Source organism: Chelonia mydas, chromosome 3, assembly GCF_015237465.2.
Source record: "Chelonia mydas isolate rCheMyd1 chromosome 3, rCheMyd1.pri.v2, whole genome shotgun sequence".
NCBI lineage: Eukaryota > Metazoa > Chordata > Testudines > Cheloniidae > Chelonia > Chelonia mydas.
Genome location: NC_057851.1, coordinates 30,641,542 through 30,659,755, shown reverse-complemented (window position 1 = coordinate 30,659,755; position 18,214 = coordinate 30,641,542). Strand labels below are relative to the sequence as shown.

General features: G+C 40.6%; 1 protein-coding gene across 8 annotated transcripts in view; it reads right to left on the bottom strand.

Moving 5' to 3' along the window:
• The window catches only part of KIDINS220 (kinase D interacting substrate 220), a 175,061-nt gene that overhangs the window by 145,040 nt on the left and 11,807 nt on the right, over window positions 1-18,214 (bottom strand). For 5 of the 8 annotated variants that reach the window (XM_043542281.1, XM_037894114.2, XM_037894115.2 and 2 more), the window contains exons 2-4: window positions 7,684-7,831; window positions 2,898-2,996; window positions 846-944 (exon numbers count right to left, since the gene is read on the bottom strand). In XM_043542281.1, coding sequence (XP_043398216.1) covers window positions 846-944; window positions 2,898-2,996; window positions 7,684-7,791 — 306 coding nt within the window. In that variant the 5' untranslated portion in view covers window positions 7,792-7,831. Of the gene's footprint in view, window positions 1-845; window positions 945-2,897; window positions 2,997-7,683; window positions 7,832-11,412; window positions 11,536-13,160; window positions 13,234-18,214 lie in introns of all 8 variants that reach the window. The other 3 variants (XM_043542282.1, XM_043542285.1, XM_043542283.1) reach the window with 2 other exon arrangements.

The window sequence follows — 18,214 nt, the reverse complement described above, 5'->3', positions numbered from 1 at the left end:
CCCTGGAACCTAACTCCCCCTATTTACATTAATTCTTAAGGAGAAATTGGATTCGCTTGACATCGTTTCGCTAAAAGTTGCATTTTTCAAGAACATAATTAGGAGGTTAAGTGAGGAGTTACTCTAAATGGTTTTATCCCTACCCAGAGCACCATATTAACATTTATTTTACTGAAGAAAAACAACAACAAAAAGTATTTTTCTCTTTAGCTACCTTCCCCAGCAAAATCAAATCCCCAGAATCCTAAGAATTTAAAGAGTTGGACTTTGCAATTTAATGAGATTAATTATCCCTAACATATGCCACATAAGGAGACTATCCTATCAGTTATACATACAATTGCCCAGATAACCAAGCCCCTAAACTATACTGAACTTGCTGGAGTGATTTAAATTTATCCTTTAGGATGCATTCTTCACCCAGCTAACAAAATCAACCATTGGAGTGCTTGTTACTTTGCCTCTTCCTAGTTTACATTTGCAAAGATTAAATATAATTAATTTTATATGTTTAAATAAAATGGTTAAAACTTTCAAGACCTGAGATTCCTCCAGCATGCAAGAAAGTCTCAAGCATAATACAGTTTACATTTCACAGACAGTTACAGTATTTTAGTTTAAACTCTAGAAGAAATTCTAATGTACAGAAAAAGAAAACCACCCCAGAAAAGGTATGTTCTTTTCTATCATTAGACAAACATTTTAAAGCAGAACTTCTTTACATTTTAAAGTACTCAACAAACAATAGAAGATCTTCATTCTGTTTTGCATAGCTGGAAAATCAACTCCATATTTGTCCCTATTAGCATAACTATTCCATTTTAAAACTAGAAAAAAATTCATACCATATCCCGGTGCTCCAAATTTACATTACAGTTAAATAACTCTGCTACAATGTCTACATATCCTTCTTTAGCTGCCGAAATAAGAGCTGTCCAGTTATCCTACAACAAGAAAAATGTTGAAAGATGTAGTTGGTTTTTTAAAAATTCAATCAGTGATATTTACAGAGGATACAATATGAAGGTTTTACATACGAAGCTACTAGTCCCAGTGTACAGTGGTTCCCTTAGAGCTATCAAGTATCATTTTTAGTATAAAGTACAAATTCATGTTTATAATGTGCTTGATTTATTCAACTAATGACAATATACACCCACTGTGAAATTGTGGGTATGTGTTCAATATAATGCAAGATTTAATGTATTTCCAAACTGTGAAGTCTGTTTTTTCAAATGGAAGCCTTCATCATACTGACTAATAAGCCAAGAGGATAAAGATGGCTTAAACTCAAATCTGTATCAATACTTACTAGAACTAACAAAACTAACAACCAGCATGTTGAGATTCCCCCATCACAAGTTTATAGTTCTGAGTTTTTCCATGACCAAAGGATGGGAATTACTCTCTTCTGTGTAGTTAAAAATATATGGTTCTTTTTCACTTCAATGCAGCCTTCAACGCTAAAACATTTCAGCTTTCTAGAATCTACATACATAGGTGTGTGTCAGGTTTGTTAGTCTCTAAGGTGCCACAAGTACTCCCCGTTTTTTATACATAGGTATGTGTGTCTCTTGATTTCCCTCAGACTTAACTCTTTTGATGGTTGTGGTTTCTCTCCTGTGCCAAGACACTTCTTCCCAAATTCCACAAAGCTCCATCATCAGCCATCTACACCTGTCTGTCTAACTTCTCCCTCTTGGTCATCATTTCTCCACCTTTCACTTTTTTCCATTTATAGTTTTGAACTGTAATGTACTTAGCGTTCAAAATCCATCTGTTCTCTTTCACTGATTGTTCAAACAAGTAAACTAAGTCTCAGGAGTTTTCATTCTCATGAGCAGCAGGGAAGGAGAATCCATATAACTCTATCTTCCATTCACCTCTCCTTTGTCTATAACTTGAAAACATACTTGACTCTGAACTCTCTCCTCTCATATTTATATTTGTAAAATCTTCCTGTCACCAACCCCACAACACTGGCTATGTATAAAACTGCCCCTGCTCCACACCTCTGATGTAATATTAATATATCCATTTATCTTCCACCTTAACTATTGCTACTCATCTCTATTGCCTCCCAAATTCAAACTAGCAGCAGTATTCTGCATAGCTTCTAACAGGTTTAAAGCAGCTGAATGACATCACTTCTATCATCAATAAACCTATCTGCCTCTCCATTCATTTCAGGATTCAGTTCAAAATTTCCCATCTTGTCTTTAAATCTTCCTCCACCCTGCCTGTTTCTTTTGCCACTCCTCAAGTCCCCTGCTTATCTAGCACTTATCTCTGGATCTTTCCATGCAAACTTGCTACTGCTGATGCAAGAGCTCTCTCCAGTGTTGCTCCTCCCATATTGAATTAGCTGCCTTTTATCTCTCTACTTCATCCATTCTCCATTTTTTTTTCAAAACTCAGCTAAGCAATCTTCCTCATCTATGCCTTGTGATTTCTTTCCCCTCTGCTATTATGTAATTCTGTAATAATTCTTTACTACAGCTTTGTAAAAAAAATTGAGATAAGCCATGAAAGACACCTCATAAAATAAAGCTGTACTGTATTTCCAAATACACAAACTTTCATAGTGGCCTCAGTTTAAATATGGAAATGCCAGGACACAGCCTGCTTTGTGATGCTACATGACCAATAGCTATACACTGCTGTTCTATGCTGCTACAAAGAAGGAACCAGCACCTACCTAGTCAAGAGAGCTTCCTTGTGGATCAGTTACAGTGGTAAACGTGTTAACTATTTTACCATTATAACTGATCTGAACTCAGCCGCAAAGGTGCTTCACTTAACAGACCTGAAGCAGAACTACATGATAATTTAGGGCCAGACACATTAGTGCTAGTTAAGGAACCATCCTGGAAAAAGAAAATGACACTAATACTTACTGTATCTTCCAGGTTGCAGTTAGCTCCTTTCTTGAGCAATTCTTTGACAATTTCTAAATTGCCTTGCTCAGCAGCCAACATCAATGGGGTTTGACCATTCTGTAATCAAATGATAGTTACAACTGAACTACTTAGACAAGTTGATACATCTTTAAAATCCCATAGTTATATAAACAACCAGTGAAGTACCATCATCTATAAAGGAAGTTCAGGTACTGCTCACTTAATTTATGCTTAGATTCAGTATATGGGAAACACTGGTAAAACTTAACATATTCAAACATGCGAAAAAAGTTGGTGAAAAAAGAAATGGCAACACAATATTAAATCTGTCCATATAGTAGTCCATATAGTATAGTAAGTGGTTTCAAATATTTAAAGAGTGGCTTTTAGAAAATAATTGCAATACACTAAAAGCATAACAGTGCACAACTCATTTGTCCACCTAACACATCTGGAGGTCCAGAGTTTTTTCTTCCTTACTCACAGCTTGAAGAAGCTTAGCCATACAGTTAGAAAGACCATAGTCCAACCAATGAATTGGAATCTGCAGAGCACCAAAAGTCCACACTGAAATTTCTTTTGGAAGTCCAGAAAACATAGTTCAGTTACACATGTATTATTTTCTGAACACAGACAATATGCTTGTCATTGTACCAGACAACTGAGCAACTTAGAGTTTATTAATCTTATCCTGCAAGGTCTCATCTCACTGAAACAAACAAGACTGGAAGGCATTTAGCATCTTGCATGATCAAGCCATCAGGGATAATAAAAAAAACCTGATACAAAGCTGACTCCGTTCTACGGAGATGCCTTCTCGGAGAAAAGTATCTCTCCCAGCACAAGGAACAAAAGAACTAACCCAGATAACATTGCTTGCTGTTAGACACCATCCTTTGCATCCTCTCTCAATCCATAAGTCACGTTAGCTATGAGAAAGAGTCCATACAAGGGCTTTCCTGTATGATGGTTTCTCCACAATCCATTAGGGCATCGTAGAAAATAATTTCTGATTGTGAGGAAGAATAGACTTTGGGGAAAGTGGGGAAGGGAGAGAGAGAGAGAATCTGATAAACTCAAGGTTATGGTGAGTTTGCAGATAACAGAATTTGTCTGAAAGTGCCTACAGCTGGCCACTGTGAGATGATGGATTTCTCCCTACCCTCCTCCCACCTTGCTCCATCTTCAAGCTAGAAGTTACCCTACATCTGAATGGATCATTGCTTCCCTTAAAGATGCAAAGAACAGCATCCAAATTCCCTCAGTTTTAGTAATATGCACTGAATGCCTGCCTACAACAGCCGTGTCATTGTAAGAAGTACATTAGTAACTTTCCTGAAAGTTGCCATGCTTCAACAAAAAAAAACTTCAAAAACAGACTCCAACAAAAAACTGCAGAACTGGAATTAATTTGCAAACTTGACACCATCAAATTAGGCCTGAATAAAGACTGGGGGTGGCTTGGTCACTACAAAAAGTAATTTTCTCTCTATTGATACTCACCCCTTCCTGTCAACTGTTGGGAATAGGCTACATCCACCCTGTTTGAATTAGCATCGTTAGCACTGACCCCCCCACTTGGTAAGGCAACTCCCATCTGTTCATGTGCTGTAATATATATACACCTGCCTACTGTGTTTTTCACTCTATGCATCTGATGAAGTAGGTTTTAGCCCACAAAAGCTTATGCCCAAATAAATTTGTTAGTCTCTAAGGTGCCATAAAAACTCCATGTTTTTCCTGAAAATGTAAACTACTAACAAGATGAATCACCTTATCTGATTACAGTGGCTTTAGTTAAGGTTACTAATCACTTGCTGCTGACTACTTAATTAAGGAATATATATTATCGGTCCTTTCTTCTGCTTTTGGTACGATGAACGATGGAAATGCATTGACTCATCCAGGAGAGATTTCTGCTGTAACAGGCATTTTCCTTAAATTAGCTTAAATTGGATTTTTCCAGATAGTATCACTATGAATAATTATCACAGTTGTACATTTTGCACTACAGGGCATATCTTACAGTGTAATAAATTGTAAGTTCTTCTGGGAAGAAAACATGACTGTATATCTGTAAAATGCCAAGTAAGTGTATGGTGCTATATTAATATTTTTCAATAATAAAAACATATTTTTAGGGCTGTCGATTAATTGCAGTTAACTCACACGATTAACTAAAAAAAATTAATCGCGATTAATCGCAGTTTAGTCACGCTGTTAAACAATAGAATACCAATTGAAATTTATTAAATATTTTGGATGTTTTTCTACATTTTTAAATATATTTATTTTAATTCCAACACAGTGTACAAAGTTGCCAGTGCTCACTTTATATTATATGTATTACAAATATTTGCACTGTAAAAATGATAAACAAAAGAAATAGTATTTTTCAATTCACCTCATATAAGTACTGTAGTGCATTTTCTTTATTGTGAAAGTGCAACTTACAAATGCAGATTCTTATTTTGTTACATAACTGAACTCAATAAGAAAACAATGTAAAACTCTAGAGCCTACAAGTCCACTCTACTTGTTGTTCAGCCAGGCTAAGAGAGACACGTTTGTTTACATTTACAGGAGATAATTCTACCTACTTCTTATGTCACCAGAAAGTGAGAACAGGCATTCACATGGCACTTTTGTAGCTGGCATTGCAATGTATTTATGTGCCAGATATGCTAAACATTCATATGCTAGAGGACATGCTTCTATGTTGATGCTGCTTGCTAAAAAAATAATGTTTGTGAAATCCATGTTTTTAATGTAAAACGAAAAAGACTCAAAGAAAGAAGTTATTATGCTAAACACTAGCCATCGCCTCTTCTCAGAAGTTCCAATACTCTGTAATAATCAATTAGTCAAATCATGTTTCTCAACCCTTAATAAAGTGACAAAGATACAAAACCAAAAGTATCACAGTAGCATAAATGTACAAAACTCAAAGAAAAAATGATTTTTGTAAGCATCCGCTGGACTGCCTAAGAAAACTACAATATAGCTGACTGTCTGCGTTGCATCCTCAGTACTTTAGCATTGTTGCTATGTTATAATTAGACAAAATCAAACTCGATCCCTTAAAAAGAGAGAGAGAAATGGTTAGTGATTAGGGTGCTAGACCAGGAATAAGATGATCCAGGTTCAATTCCGTATTCTGTCACAGACTTCTTGTAAGGCCTTGAGCAAGTCATTTAAGCCCAGATTTTTAAAGTTATTTAAGCATTTCTGTACTCAGTGTTGCAACGTCTAACTGATTCAGGAGACTATGTCTCATTTTCAAAAGGGATTTAGGCATTTAGTAGCCAAAATCTCGACAGCCTGTGATACCCTATATCTCATATGACACCCTGTACCCCATGTTCACAACTTTTATATGGTTATGATATATTTTGTACAAAGTTTGCCCTGTGAGGTATCATTTGAAAACTCAAACTGTTGAATATAATTGTCCTATTAAGATGTGCATAACAACACTGTGAAAATGTAGGAGATTTAACTGTATGATTGTTACTGGAATATGTTGTAATTCTGGGTAACACCCACAAACCAATTTCTCAGAGACAAAGACACACTGGCACACCAGCAAAGTGCTAAAGGGCCATTACCTATTTAATCAGTTATTCACAAGCAAGGCGGGAGGTATAAACAAAGAATTTACAATTCACCTGAAGGACAGTTTGGAGCTCACATACATAATGGAACTGCTTGCCTCCAACACCCAGCAAGGATTTTTCCAGAACAAAGGGTTGGAGTATAAGAAGAGAGGGAAATTGCCCCTAGCCTCCTCTCTCCATCTCTCTTCTCATGACAACAACAACTCTCAAAGAACTGAACAAAGGGAGGAGTGGTCCCATGCTGAAAAGGGATACAGCCAGCAAAATGTATGGCAGTTCATGGTGAGACAAACCTTTTGCTTTTAAACCTATTACCTTGGTAAAATTTAATAATTAGCTTGTGTGTTTACCTTTTTATTTCTTTCGTAACCAATACTGACTTATATACATCCATACTTGTAATCACTTAAAATTTCTCTCTCTCTAGTTAATAAACTTGCTTTATTGTTTTACCTAAACTAGTGTGTTTGATTGAAGTGTTTGGTAAACCTCTACTTGAGATAACAAAAGCTGGTGCATAATCATTCCCATTGTTGGAATGACAGACGATATATGAGCTTACACTGTTCAGGAAGGTACTGAACAGTGTAATACACACATTTCTGGGTGCAAGGCTGGAAATATGGAGATGTCACCCTGCATGTTATTCATGGATGGCTGGGAGAGCATTCATGTATTCAGCTGGGTGTGACTTTTCATGCTGGTGGCTGTGAGTGAGCAGAGCCTGGAGTGGTTTGCCGTTCACCAGCAAAGCAGTGTAAAAAGCATTCCAGGCTGGAGAGGTAAGGGAACACAGCAGTCCAGGTTGCACTCTGGAGAATGTCACACAACCATTAGTTTCTTTGTGCATCAATTCCCCATATCTAAAATGAGGATAATATTATTTTCCTACCTCACAAGGGTGTTGTGAGGAGAAATATACTGAAAGATTGTGAGGCAGTCAGATACTACATCAATGGAGACCATCTAAATACCTAAGATAGATAGGCCACAGTATGGCTCTTATGAGCTGAGAGTACAATTCAAGGACAAAGAAAGGACCACAGAAGAAAATGACTGGATAGGAATTTATCATCGTTAAATAGCCAGTGTGATATCATATCAGTTATTCATCCTGCAATTAACATGTAACAATATTCAAGAAATCTTTGAAAAACTCATCTTACCTCATTTCTTTCATCCACATCTTTGCACTTCTCAAGAAGTGCTTTTAGAGCAGGAACATTTTCCTCTTCCACATAGGTCACAAGACTCTGAGTCATGAGACTTGCCATTTTTAGATAGTACTTCAAGTACTTCTATAACAATATATACCTGTATTTAAAAAAAAAAAAAGTATTAGTAAACAAGATTTGATTTTATTACAGAAACCAAACTGCTGATTGCACATAAGTATCTGCGACTCTCAGCAATAAAACATTTCCGTGACTAACAACTCTAAATCGACATTTAAATGAAGACCGAGTTGCTAAATCTTTTGCAGTTCTTTGAAAATTCAAGGGTTTACCCTATCCTTAGCATTGTGCAGGAACAACAGGTTCTGAAGGAAACAGATAATATTCTTTCACAGTTTATATATGTACCGTACAGGACTGTACAAATGTTCTTGTCCCCCTGAAAGGTATTACCTGTGTTGCATATTTCTTAGTATATAGGAACTCAATTGCAGCACAGTTGGCCACAAACTATATACCAAACTCAATCATTTCAGTTATTTTTAAGAGTTCTGCCCCTAATAGATGCATCGATTCCAAGGTCAGAAGGGACCACTGTGATCATCCGGTCTGACTTCCTCTATAACACAGGAAATAGACCTTCCCCGAAATAATTCCTAGCGCGTATCTTTTAGAAAAATATCCAATGTTGATTTAAAAGTGATCAGTGATGGAAAATCCACCATGACCCTTGGTAAATTATTCCAATGGTCAATTATTCTCACCATCACAAATTTATGACTTATTTCTACCCTGAATTTGTCATCAAGTTGTCTAGCTTCAACTTCCAGCCATTGGATTGTGTTATACCAATCTCTAATATATTGAAAAGCCCACTATTAAATAGTTGTTCCCTGTGCAGATACTTATAAACTGTAATCAAGTCACCCCTTAATCTTCTTTATGTTCCTAGAATCACAGAACTGGAAGGGACCTCAAGAGGTCATCTAATCCAGTCCCCTGCACTCATGGCAGGACTAAGTATTATCATTCTAGATCAGAGGTGGGCAACCTATGGCCCACGGGCCACACCTGGCCCACAGGACCGTCCTGCCCGGCCCCTGAGCACTAGTCCCCGGCCCCTCCTCCACTGTCCCCCCTCCCCTGCAGCCACGTCGCTGCGCAGGCAGCCCTCTGGGCGGCGGGGCCATGCGCTCCTGCAGCGCAGAGCGGCAGCGTGTCTAGCTCTGGCCCGGCGGCACAGCTGCCAGACATGCTGCTCTGAGAAGCATGGTAAGGGGGTGGGGGGGTTGGGTAAGGGGCAGGGGGTTCCGGGAGGCATTCAGGGGACAGGGAACAGGGGGCAGTTGGATGGGGCAGAGGTTCTTGAGCGGAGGCAAGGGATGGGGGGATTCCAGGGGGACAGTTATGAGTGGGGGTCCCGGGAGGGGGCGGTCAGGGGACAAGGAGTGGTGGGGTTGGATGGGTGGGGCGTTCTGAGGGGGGCAGTCAGGGGGTGGGAAGTGGGAGGGGCCCAGGCTGTTTAGGGGGGGCACAGCCTTCCGTACCCAGCCCTCCATACAGTTTCGCATCCCGATATGGCAGTTGGGCCAAAAAGTTTGCCCACCTCTGTTCTAGATCATCCCTGACAGGTGTTTGTCTAACCTGCTCTTAAAAATCTCCAATGATGGAGATTCCACAACCTCGCTAGGCAATTTATTCCAGGGCTTAACCACTCTGACAGTTAGGAAGTTTTTCCTAATGTCCAACCTAAGCCTCCCTTGCTGCAGTTTAAGCCCATTGCTTCTTGTCCTATCCTCAGAGGTTAAGAACAACAATTTTTCTCCCACCCACTTGTAACAACCTTTTATGTACTTGAAAACCGTTATGTCCCCTCTCAGTCTTTGCTTTTCCAGACTAAACAAACCCAATTTTTTCAATCTTCCCTCAAATGTCAGGGTTTCTAGACCTTTGATCATTTTTGTTGCTCTTCTCTCGACTTTCTCCAATTTGTCCACATCTTTCCTGAAACGTGGCACCCAGAACTGGACACAATACTCCAGTTGAAGCCTAATCAGTGCGGAGCAAAGCAGAAGAATTACTTCTCTTGTCCTGCTTACAACAATCCTGCTAATACATCCCAGAAGGATGTTCACTTTTTTTGCAACAGTGTTACACTGTTGACTCATATTTAGCTTCTGGTCCACTATGACCTAATCTCCCTGTCAGCTGCACAGCTGCACAGCAGCCTATTTAGCACTGTGCAAGCGCTCAGGAAACCCACCCAGTACCTGCCGCAGCTGGGGATGGACCGGCGCAGGGGTGCCCCACCCCCACCCCAACCTGCCACGACCAGGCACCCCTCTGTTGGCCCCAACTTTGCTGCGGGCCCCAGACGCGGGCAGCCTGACCCGACATACGGCCAGAGTGGCCCAGCCCGGCCCAGGCCCAACCCTTACCCAGGCGTGGCCTGGCCCTGCTGCGGCCAGGGAAGGGGCACCTATCCTGCAGCCCCAGCCCCAGAGCTCCCATGGCAGGGAGACGCACCTCTCCCCGCCAGCCCAGGTCCTGGGAGAGACCTCTCTTCCCGCTGTAGCCCTGGAGCACCTTCCTACACCCCAAACCCCTCTGCCCCAGTCCTGAGCCCCTCATCCCGAGCCCCATCCCAGAGCCCACACCCCCAGCTGGAGCCCTCACACCCCAACACTCTGCCCCAGCCTGAGCCCCCTCCCGCACTCCAAACCCCTCAGCCACACCCCCACCACATGAATTTTGTTATGTGCACCAATATGGAGGTGATATGTCACACATCACCTCCATATTGGTGCACATAACAAAATTCATTCCACACATGGGTGGGAAAAATTAGAAGGAACACTGACTGTGACCGCCAGATCCCTTTCCACAGTACCCCTTCCTAGGCAGTCATTTCCCATTTTGTATGTGTGTGACTGATTGTTCCTTCCTACGTGGAGTACTTTGCATTTGTCCTTGTTGAATTTCATCCTATTTACTTCAGACCATTTCTCCAGTTTGTCCAGATCATTTTGAATCGTAATCCTATCCTCCAAAGCTCTTGCAATCCCTCCCATCTTGGTATTGTCCACAGACTTTATATGTATACTCTCTATGCCATTATCTAAATCATTGGTGAAGATATTGAACAGAACCGGACCCAGAACTGATCCCTGTGGGACCCCACTCATCATGCCCTTCCAGCATGACTGTGAACCACAGATATGCACCCACTTTATAGTAGCTCCATCTGGGTTGCATTTCCCTAGTTTGTTTATGATAAGGTCATGCAAGACAGTATCAAAAGCTTTACTAAAATCAAGATATACCACGTCTACCACTTCCCCTCATCCATAAGGCTTGTTACCCTGTCAAAGAAAGCTATCAGGTTGGTTTGACATGATTTGTTCTTGACAAATCCATGCTGACTGTTACTTATCACCTTATGTCATAAATATAAAGGGAAGGGTAACAACCTTTATGTATGCAGTAAAGGTTGTGGGGGGAGGGATAGTTCAAGGGTTTGAGCATTGGCCTGCTAAACCCAGAGTTGTGAGTTCAATCCTTGAGGGGGCCATTTAGGGATCTGGGGCAAAAATTGGGGATTGGTCCTGCTTTGAGCAGGGGGTTGGACTAGATGACCTCCTGAGGTCCCTTCCAACCCTGATATTCTATGATTCTATGAAAATAAAATCCCTCTTGGCCAGAGGTACAGAATCCCCTTACCTGTAAGGGGTTAATCAGTTCAATTAACCCGGTTGGCACCAGACCTGAAGGACCAATGGGGAAAGAAGATACTTTCAAATCTGGGAGGGGAGGGGCTTTGTTTTTGTGCTCTGTATGTGTTCTCTAGGGAGACAGAGAGAGAGATCAAACAAGTAATCCAGCTCCTACTGAATGATACATCTAAAATTACAGGAATAGTAAGTAATAGCAAGGAAGTGCGTTAGAGTATCTTTTGTTTTAGCTTGTGAATTTTCCCTATGCTTAGAGGGAGGTTTATCCCTGTTTTTTGTAACTTTAAAGTTTTGCTTAGAGGGGAATTCTCTGTGTTTTGAATCTGATTACCCTGTAAAATTACCTTCCATCCTGATTTTACAGAGGAGCTTCTTTTACTTTTTTTCTTGATAATAAAGTTGTTTTTTTTTTAAGAATCTGATTGGTTTTAGTGTCCTAAAAACCCAGGGATTCGGTCTGTGCTCACCTGTACCAATTGGTGAGGATATTATTCTCAAGCCTCCCCAGGAAAGGGGGTAAAGGGGTTTGGGGGGGAATATTTTGGAGAACACGAACACCAGGTGATTCTTTTCCTTGAATCTCTGTCTAACTCACTTGGTGGTGGCAGCGAATACCGTCCAAGGACAAGAAGGGATTTGTGCCTTGGGGAAGTTTTAACCTAAGCTGGTAGAAATAAGTTGAGGGGGTCTTTCATGTGGGTCCCCACATCTGTACCCCAGAGTTCAGAGTGGGGAGGGAACCCTGACACCTTATTATCTTCTAGACGTTTGCAAATTGATTGCTTTATTATTTGCTCCATTATCTTTCCGGGTACAGAAGTTAAGCTGACTTGTCTGTAACTCCCCAAGTTGTCCTTATTTCCCTTTTTATAGATTGGCACTATATTTGCCCTTTTCCAGTCTTCTGGAATCTCTCCCATCTTCCATGACTTTTCAATGATATTGCCAATGGCTCAGATATCTCCTCAGTCAACTCCTTGAGTATTCTAGCATGCATTTCATCAGGCACTGGTGACTTGAAGATCTCTAACTTGTTTAATAATTTTTAACTTGTTCTTTCCCTATTTTAGCCTCTGATCCTCCCTCATTTTCACTGGCATTCACTATGTTAGACGTCCAATCACCACCAACCTTCTTGGTGAAAACCGAAACAAAGTCATTAAACATCTCTGCCATTTCCACATTTTCTGTTATTGTTTTTCCCGCTTCATTGAGTAACAGGCCTACCCTATCCTTGGTCTTCCTCTTGCTTCTAATGTGCTAGAATGTTGAGCTAAACAGATTGAGCTCATCGCTCTAAGGACTGTTTTCTAATCCTTTAATGATCATTCTTGTGGCTCTTCTCTCAACCAACCTCTCCAGTTTATCTACATCCTTTTGAATTGTAGAGAGCAGTGGCAGTTGGACCAATGCCAAAACATAGAGATCAAATAACCTCTCTATTCCTACTTGAGATTCCCCCGTTTCTGCATCGAAGGATCGCATTAACTCTTTTGGCCATAGCGTCATACTAGGAGTTCATGTTCAGCTGATTATCCACCACAACCCCCAAATCTTTTTCAGAGTCACTGCTTCCCAAGAGAGAGTCCCCCCTCCTTGAAGTATGGCCTACACTCTTTGTTCCTAGATGTATACATTTACATTTGGCTGTATTAGAATGCATATTGTTTGCTTGCACTTAGTTTGCAAGCGATCCATATCCCTCTGAATCAGTGACCTGCCCTCTTTATTACTTACCACTCCCCTAATTTTTGTGTCGTGTTATCTGCAAACTTTATCAGTGATAATTTTGATGATTTCTTCCAGATCACTGAAAAAAATGTCAAATAGCATAGGGTCAAGAATTGATCCCTGAGGGCCCCACTGAAAACACTGTGATACAATGACAATTCCCCATTTACAATTACATTTTGACACCAGTTAGCCAGTTTTTGTGTACATCATGTTAATTTTATATCATTTTAGTTTTTTAATCAAAATATTGTGTGGTACCACGTCATAATATGCTACATCAACGTTATTACCTTTGTCAGGCAAACTTGTAACCTCATTTAAAAAAAAAATCAAGTTAGTTTGACAGGATCTGTTTTCCATAAAGCAGTGGTTTTCAACCTTTTTTTCATTTACAGACCCCCTAAAAAATTTCAAATGGGTATGCAGACCTCTTTGAAAATTTTAGACATAGTCAGCGGACCCCCCAGGGGCCCACAGACCAAAGGTTGAAAGGTATTGCCATAAGCCAATGTTGATTTGCATGAATTACATTACCCTCCTTTAATTCTTTATTAAGCAAGTTCCATATCAGCCACTCCATTACCTTGCCTGGGATCAATGTCAGGCTGACAGGCCAGTAATTACCCGGGTCGTCCCATTTACCCTTTTTAAAAACTGGCACAACATTAATAGTACCCTATGAAATCTGTGTTAATGAGAACACAGACCAAATCACAGAATCAAAACATTAATGTGGAATCCTGCTTTCTCCGGCACCAGAACCACAGAGGCAGGCAGACAGGGCGGGCTGCACAACTGAGCTACGTGCAGCTGCACTTAAGAGAGTCAAGCTGGTCTGGATCAGAGCCTCCTGATCTGCTGTGCAGAGCTGGGGAGGATAGGGGGCTGTCAGGGTGTCCCCCGCCTGTATACCTGGTCTCTGCTGAGCCAGGGTAGGGGGATAGGGGAGCACCTGTCTGTGCACTAGCCTCAGGCTCAGGAGCGGTTGCAGTTGTCTGAACAAGCGTTCAAGCTGGCAAGTGCTGTGCTTAACAAGAAAGCAGTGGACACACTCCCTCACTCCACACACACACTCCCTCCTCCCCCACACACAGGTCAGTGGACTTCTTGTGTTACTGTCAACAATGTCAGTTTGGTCATATTACCAAGTACTACTTTAAAAAGTGATTTAAAATATGTTACTTTTACCATATACTTATACTGTATATCTGTTTAAATTGTAGGGTTTTGGGGTTTTTTTTTTGCAAAATCAGTTTTTCACACTGCAGTCCAATTCTGAACACTTTCATGCATTTATAGTAAGGCTACTTATTTGTTGTCAATGTATCAAACAGTTTTGATTTAAAAAATACCATAAAAATGGAAAAAAACAAAATCAGAAAATAAATCCAAAAATCCACAATAATAAAAGGGATTTCATAGGGCCCTACATTAGCTTTCTTTCCAATCTTCTGGAACTTCTCCAGTGCTCCAAGACTTATTGAAATCAATATTAATGGTTCAATGAGCATCTCAGCCAGCTCTTTTAAAATTCGTGGATGAAAGTTATCTGGATCTGCTGATATGAAAATGTCTAATTTTAGAAGCTTCTGTTTAACATCCTCCAGAGATACTAGTGGAATGGAAAGAAAGTCTCATGAAATGGCGATAACAATCTCATCTGTTTGTCCCCAAAAATAGAACAGAAATATTAAAATGCTTCTGCCTTACTGTTTACAACTATACCATTTCCATCTACTAATGGACCAATACCATATGTCTCCTCACAACTAAAATGTAACCCTTCATGTCCTTAATGAGGATAGGTAAGCATATCATCCCAATTCTTCTTGGCTGCTGTGCTGATAACATCCAGTAATTATGGCAATGCAAATCAATGCTACCTGCTCTACAGTGATTCTGTCTACCTCATTAATTAGGTTGGTGACAAATCTTGGCATCTTCACCCATGCCTGCTGCACATGCCATGTACATAATAGATAACAGCAATTCCTCAATGACAGAAAGTCATGTGATATCCAGAAGGGTATAATTTCCTGTAGTCAGCACAGACACCAAAAACTTTACCCAGGCAGCCCAGCGTTTAATGAAGCTTAGCAAATTTTCTACTCAAACATCTCTACATAATCACAGAAAAGGCAGAACAATCTCAAAGCTGCTATGGATTCATTTTATGCTGCTGTCCTCATCCACAAGAATGAGGATGATCTTGTGATTCGGGCAGTGGACTAGGACACTGGAAAAGAACTGGGTTCTATTTACAACTCTTCCATAGACTGCATGACTTTAGGCTAGTCACTTAATCTCTACATACCTCAATTCTCCATCTGAAAGTCATGATTTAATGACATTATGGAAGGCCACTTAGGATAAATACAAAATTAAAGAATTAGAATTAGCTAATGTGTGTGTGTGACACTCTGCACCTCGGGGGAACACCCAGCACCCCCATGTTCATCCTTGTAAAATGATTGTGTGGTATCCTATGCAAAGTTTGTCATGTCGGGTGTCTTCGGAAGGCTCATGATGCACTGAGCATTGTTGTTACAGTGATGTTATAGTAATGTTGTTATAGGTTGTAATTTCATGTATATAGTTATGAGGCTGAAAATGCATCCTTCATGGCTTAAAATAAGCCCAGAGAAAAACTCTCCAAGAGCAGAGAGGCAGTTCACACCTCATCAGGGCAGGTATGAGACAAACCCAGCCCAGCCTCACAGGAACAAAGGACACTGGTCTAGGCAACAACAAAAGAATCTGTTAGACTCTCGAGGGAGTCACCCCACTTCCTCTGGTCAGTTTGGAACTGCGATGAGGTAATGCTCACCTGACTCTGAAGGGGGGGGGGGCAAAGCCAAGAGGAAAGAAAGGACATGATAAAAGGGAGAGACATTTGCCATGCTCTTCCTCTCTCTTTCACCTACATCTACAGACACCACACCAAGCGACTGAAGCACTGATCAAAGGGGAGCGCCTGGCTGAAGAGGAACCAGCCAGCCTGTGATGAGAAGCATCTAAGTTTGTAAGGTCATGGAAAGTGTTAAGATCAGCTTAGAATGCATTTTGCTTTTATTTCATTTGACCAAATCTGACTTGTTATGTTTTGACTTATAATCATTTAAAATGAAAAGGAGTACTTGTGGCACCTTAAAGACTAACAAATTTATTTGAGCATAAGCTTTCGTGGGCTACAGCTCACTTCATCGGATGCATAAAGTGGAAAATACAGTGAGGAGATTTATATACATAGATAACATGAAACAATGGGTTTATGGTAATGGGTAACTCCTTTTCTTTTTGCGAATACAGACTAACACAGCTGCTACTCTTAAACCAATCATTTAAAATCTATCTTTATAGTTAATAAATGTGTTTGTTTATTCTACCTGAAGCAGCGTGTTTGGTTTGAAGCATGTCAGAGGCTCCCCTTGGGATAACAGGCCTAGTACGTATCCATTTCTTTGTTAAATTGACAAACTCATATAAGCTTGCAGCGTCCAGTGGGCATAACTGGGCACTGCATGACAGAGGTTCCTAGGGTTGTGTCTGGGACTGGAGATATTGTCTAGTGTCATTCAGTTGCACAATCCCAGAGCAGTTTACATGCCAGAAGCTGTGCGTGAACAGCCCAGGGGTGGGGGTTCTCACAGCAGAGCAGGGTAAGGCTGGTTCCCAGATTCAAGGATTGAAGTGACCTAGCAGATCGCCAGTCCGGATAACACTGGAGGGGAACGTCACAGTGTGTGTGTTGTAAAGAAAGACCCTGACCAGCAAGTAGAAGGAAGGACTTGAAAATAATGAGTTATAAAGCCAGACAGAATGAAGCAGGGAAGATGTCTGGTTAAAAGAATAACTAATGAGATAAGGGGAATTTCTAAAAAGAAGACCTCACTCTGACAAATAGGGGTGACTACAGATGGTTTTAAATAAGAAAACAAGAATGTCTTAAAAGGAGCCAACATAGACCTTTCTACATCACATACCAGCGTTATCTTAAAAGTGAAGCCTATTTGAAACCAGGTCTGACCAAAAAAACAAAACAAAACAAAAAAAGGTGTTGGTCAGCAGAAGAGGCAACGAGAAAAGACCTTAGGGAGAAAGGAGGTTGGAAATGTTATCTAAATTAAATCTGGAAATAAAGATGGCGGAACTGTCTCAAATTGGTTTGTTAGCTAAAATGGTAATTGGCTATGCCATTTGTTTGTTAAAGGGTATAACTCTTGTTACGAATTTGTGGGTTCTTTGTCAGACCCTATCTCATCATGCTGGAGCATACCAGGATGAGACAGTTTTCCTAAGTCTGGGCTATTTATGAGTATACTGATCACATGCTTATGAATACCTTGTTAGTGTATTGGATGTAGTGACTACTTATTTTTAGGCTGTTTGGAGCAATTATACAAAGCACTATTTGGTCTTTAGACTACTTAAAGAATTCGTGGTTAAATTGGTGTCTGGTGGTCTCCCATATTAATATTAAAAATTTATATTATTAATAATTCCAACAGACATGATTTAAAAATTACAATCCATTCCAGACAAACAGGATAATTAGTATATAAGCATCCATTATTATAATAATGGGCCCCATTGTGCTAGGTTCTATACAAGCACGAAAGTAGATTGTGCATACTTTGGGGCAGAGACTATCTAAATAGACATATCAGACACAGGGTATGTGAAAGGAATATAATATACAAGCACAATGAACAATGTGATGGTGGCAAATATCCTGTTAATTCCACTTGTGGAGGTAGTGTTCCGGGGCAGTGGTTCTCAATCCGGTGTCTGGGACCCACTGGCGGGCCACTAGGCAGGGCCAGCATTAGACTTGTTGGAACCCAGGGTAGAAAGCCGAAGCCCCACTGCATGGGGCTGAAGCCCAGGGCCCTGAGCTCCACCACCCGGGGCTGAAGCCAAAGCTTGAGCAATGTAGCTTTGTGGGGGCCCCTGTGGCATGGAGCCCCAGGCAATTGCCCTGCTTGCTACCTCCTAATACTGGCCTTGGCATTTATATGCAAAAAACCACTTATAGTGGTACAGGTGGCCTGTGGAGT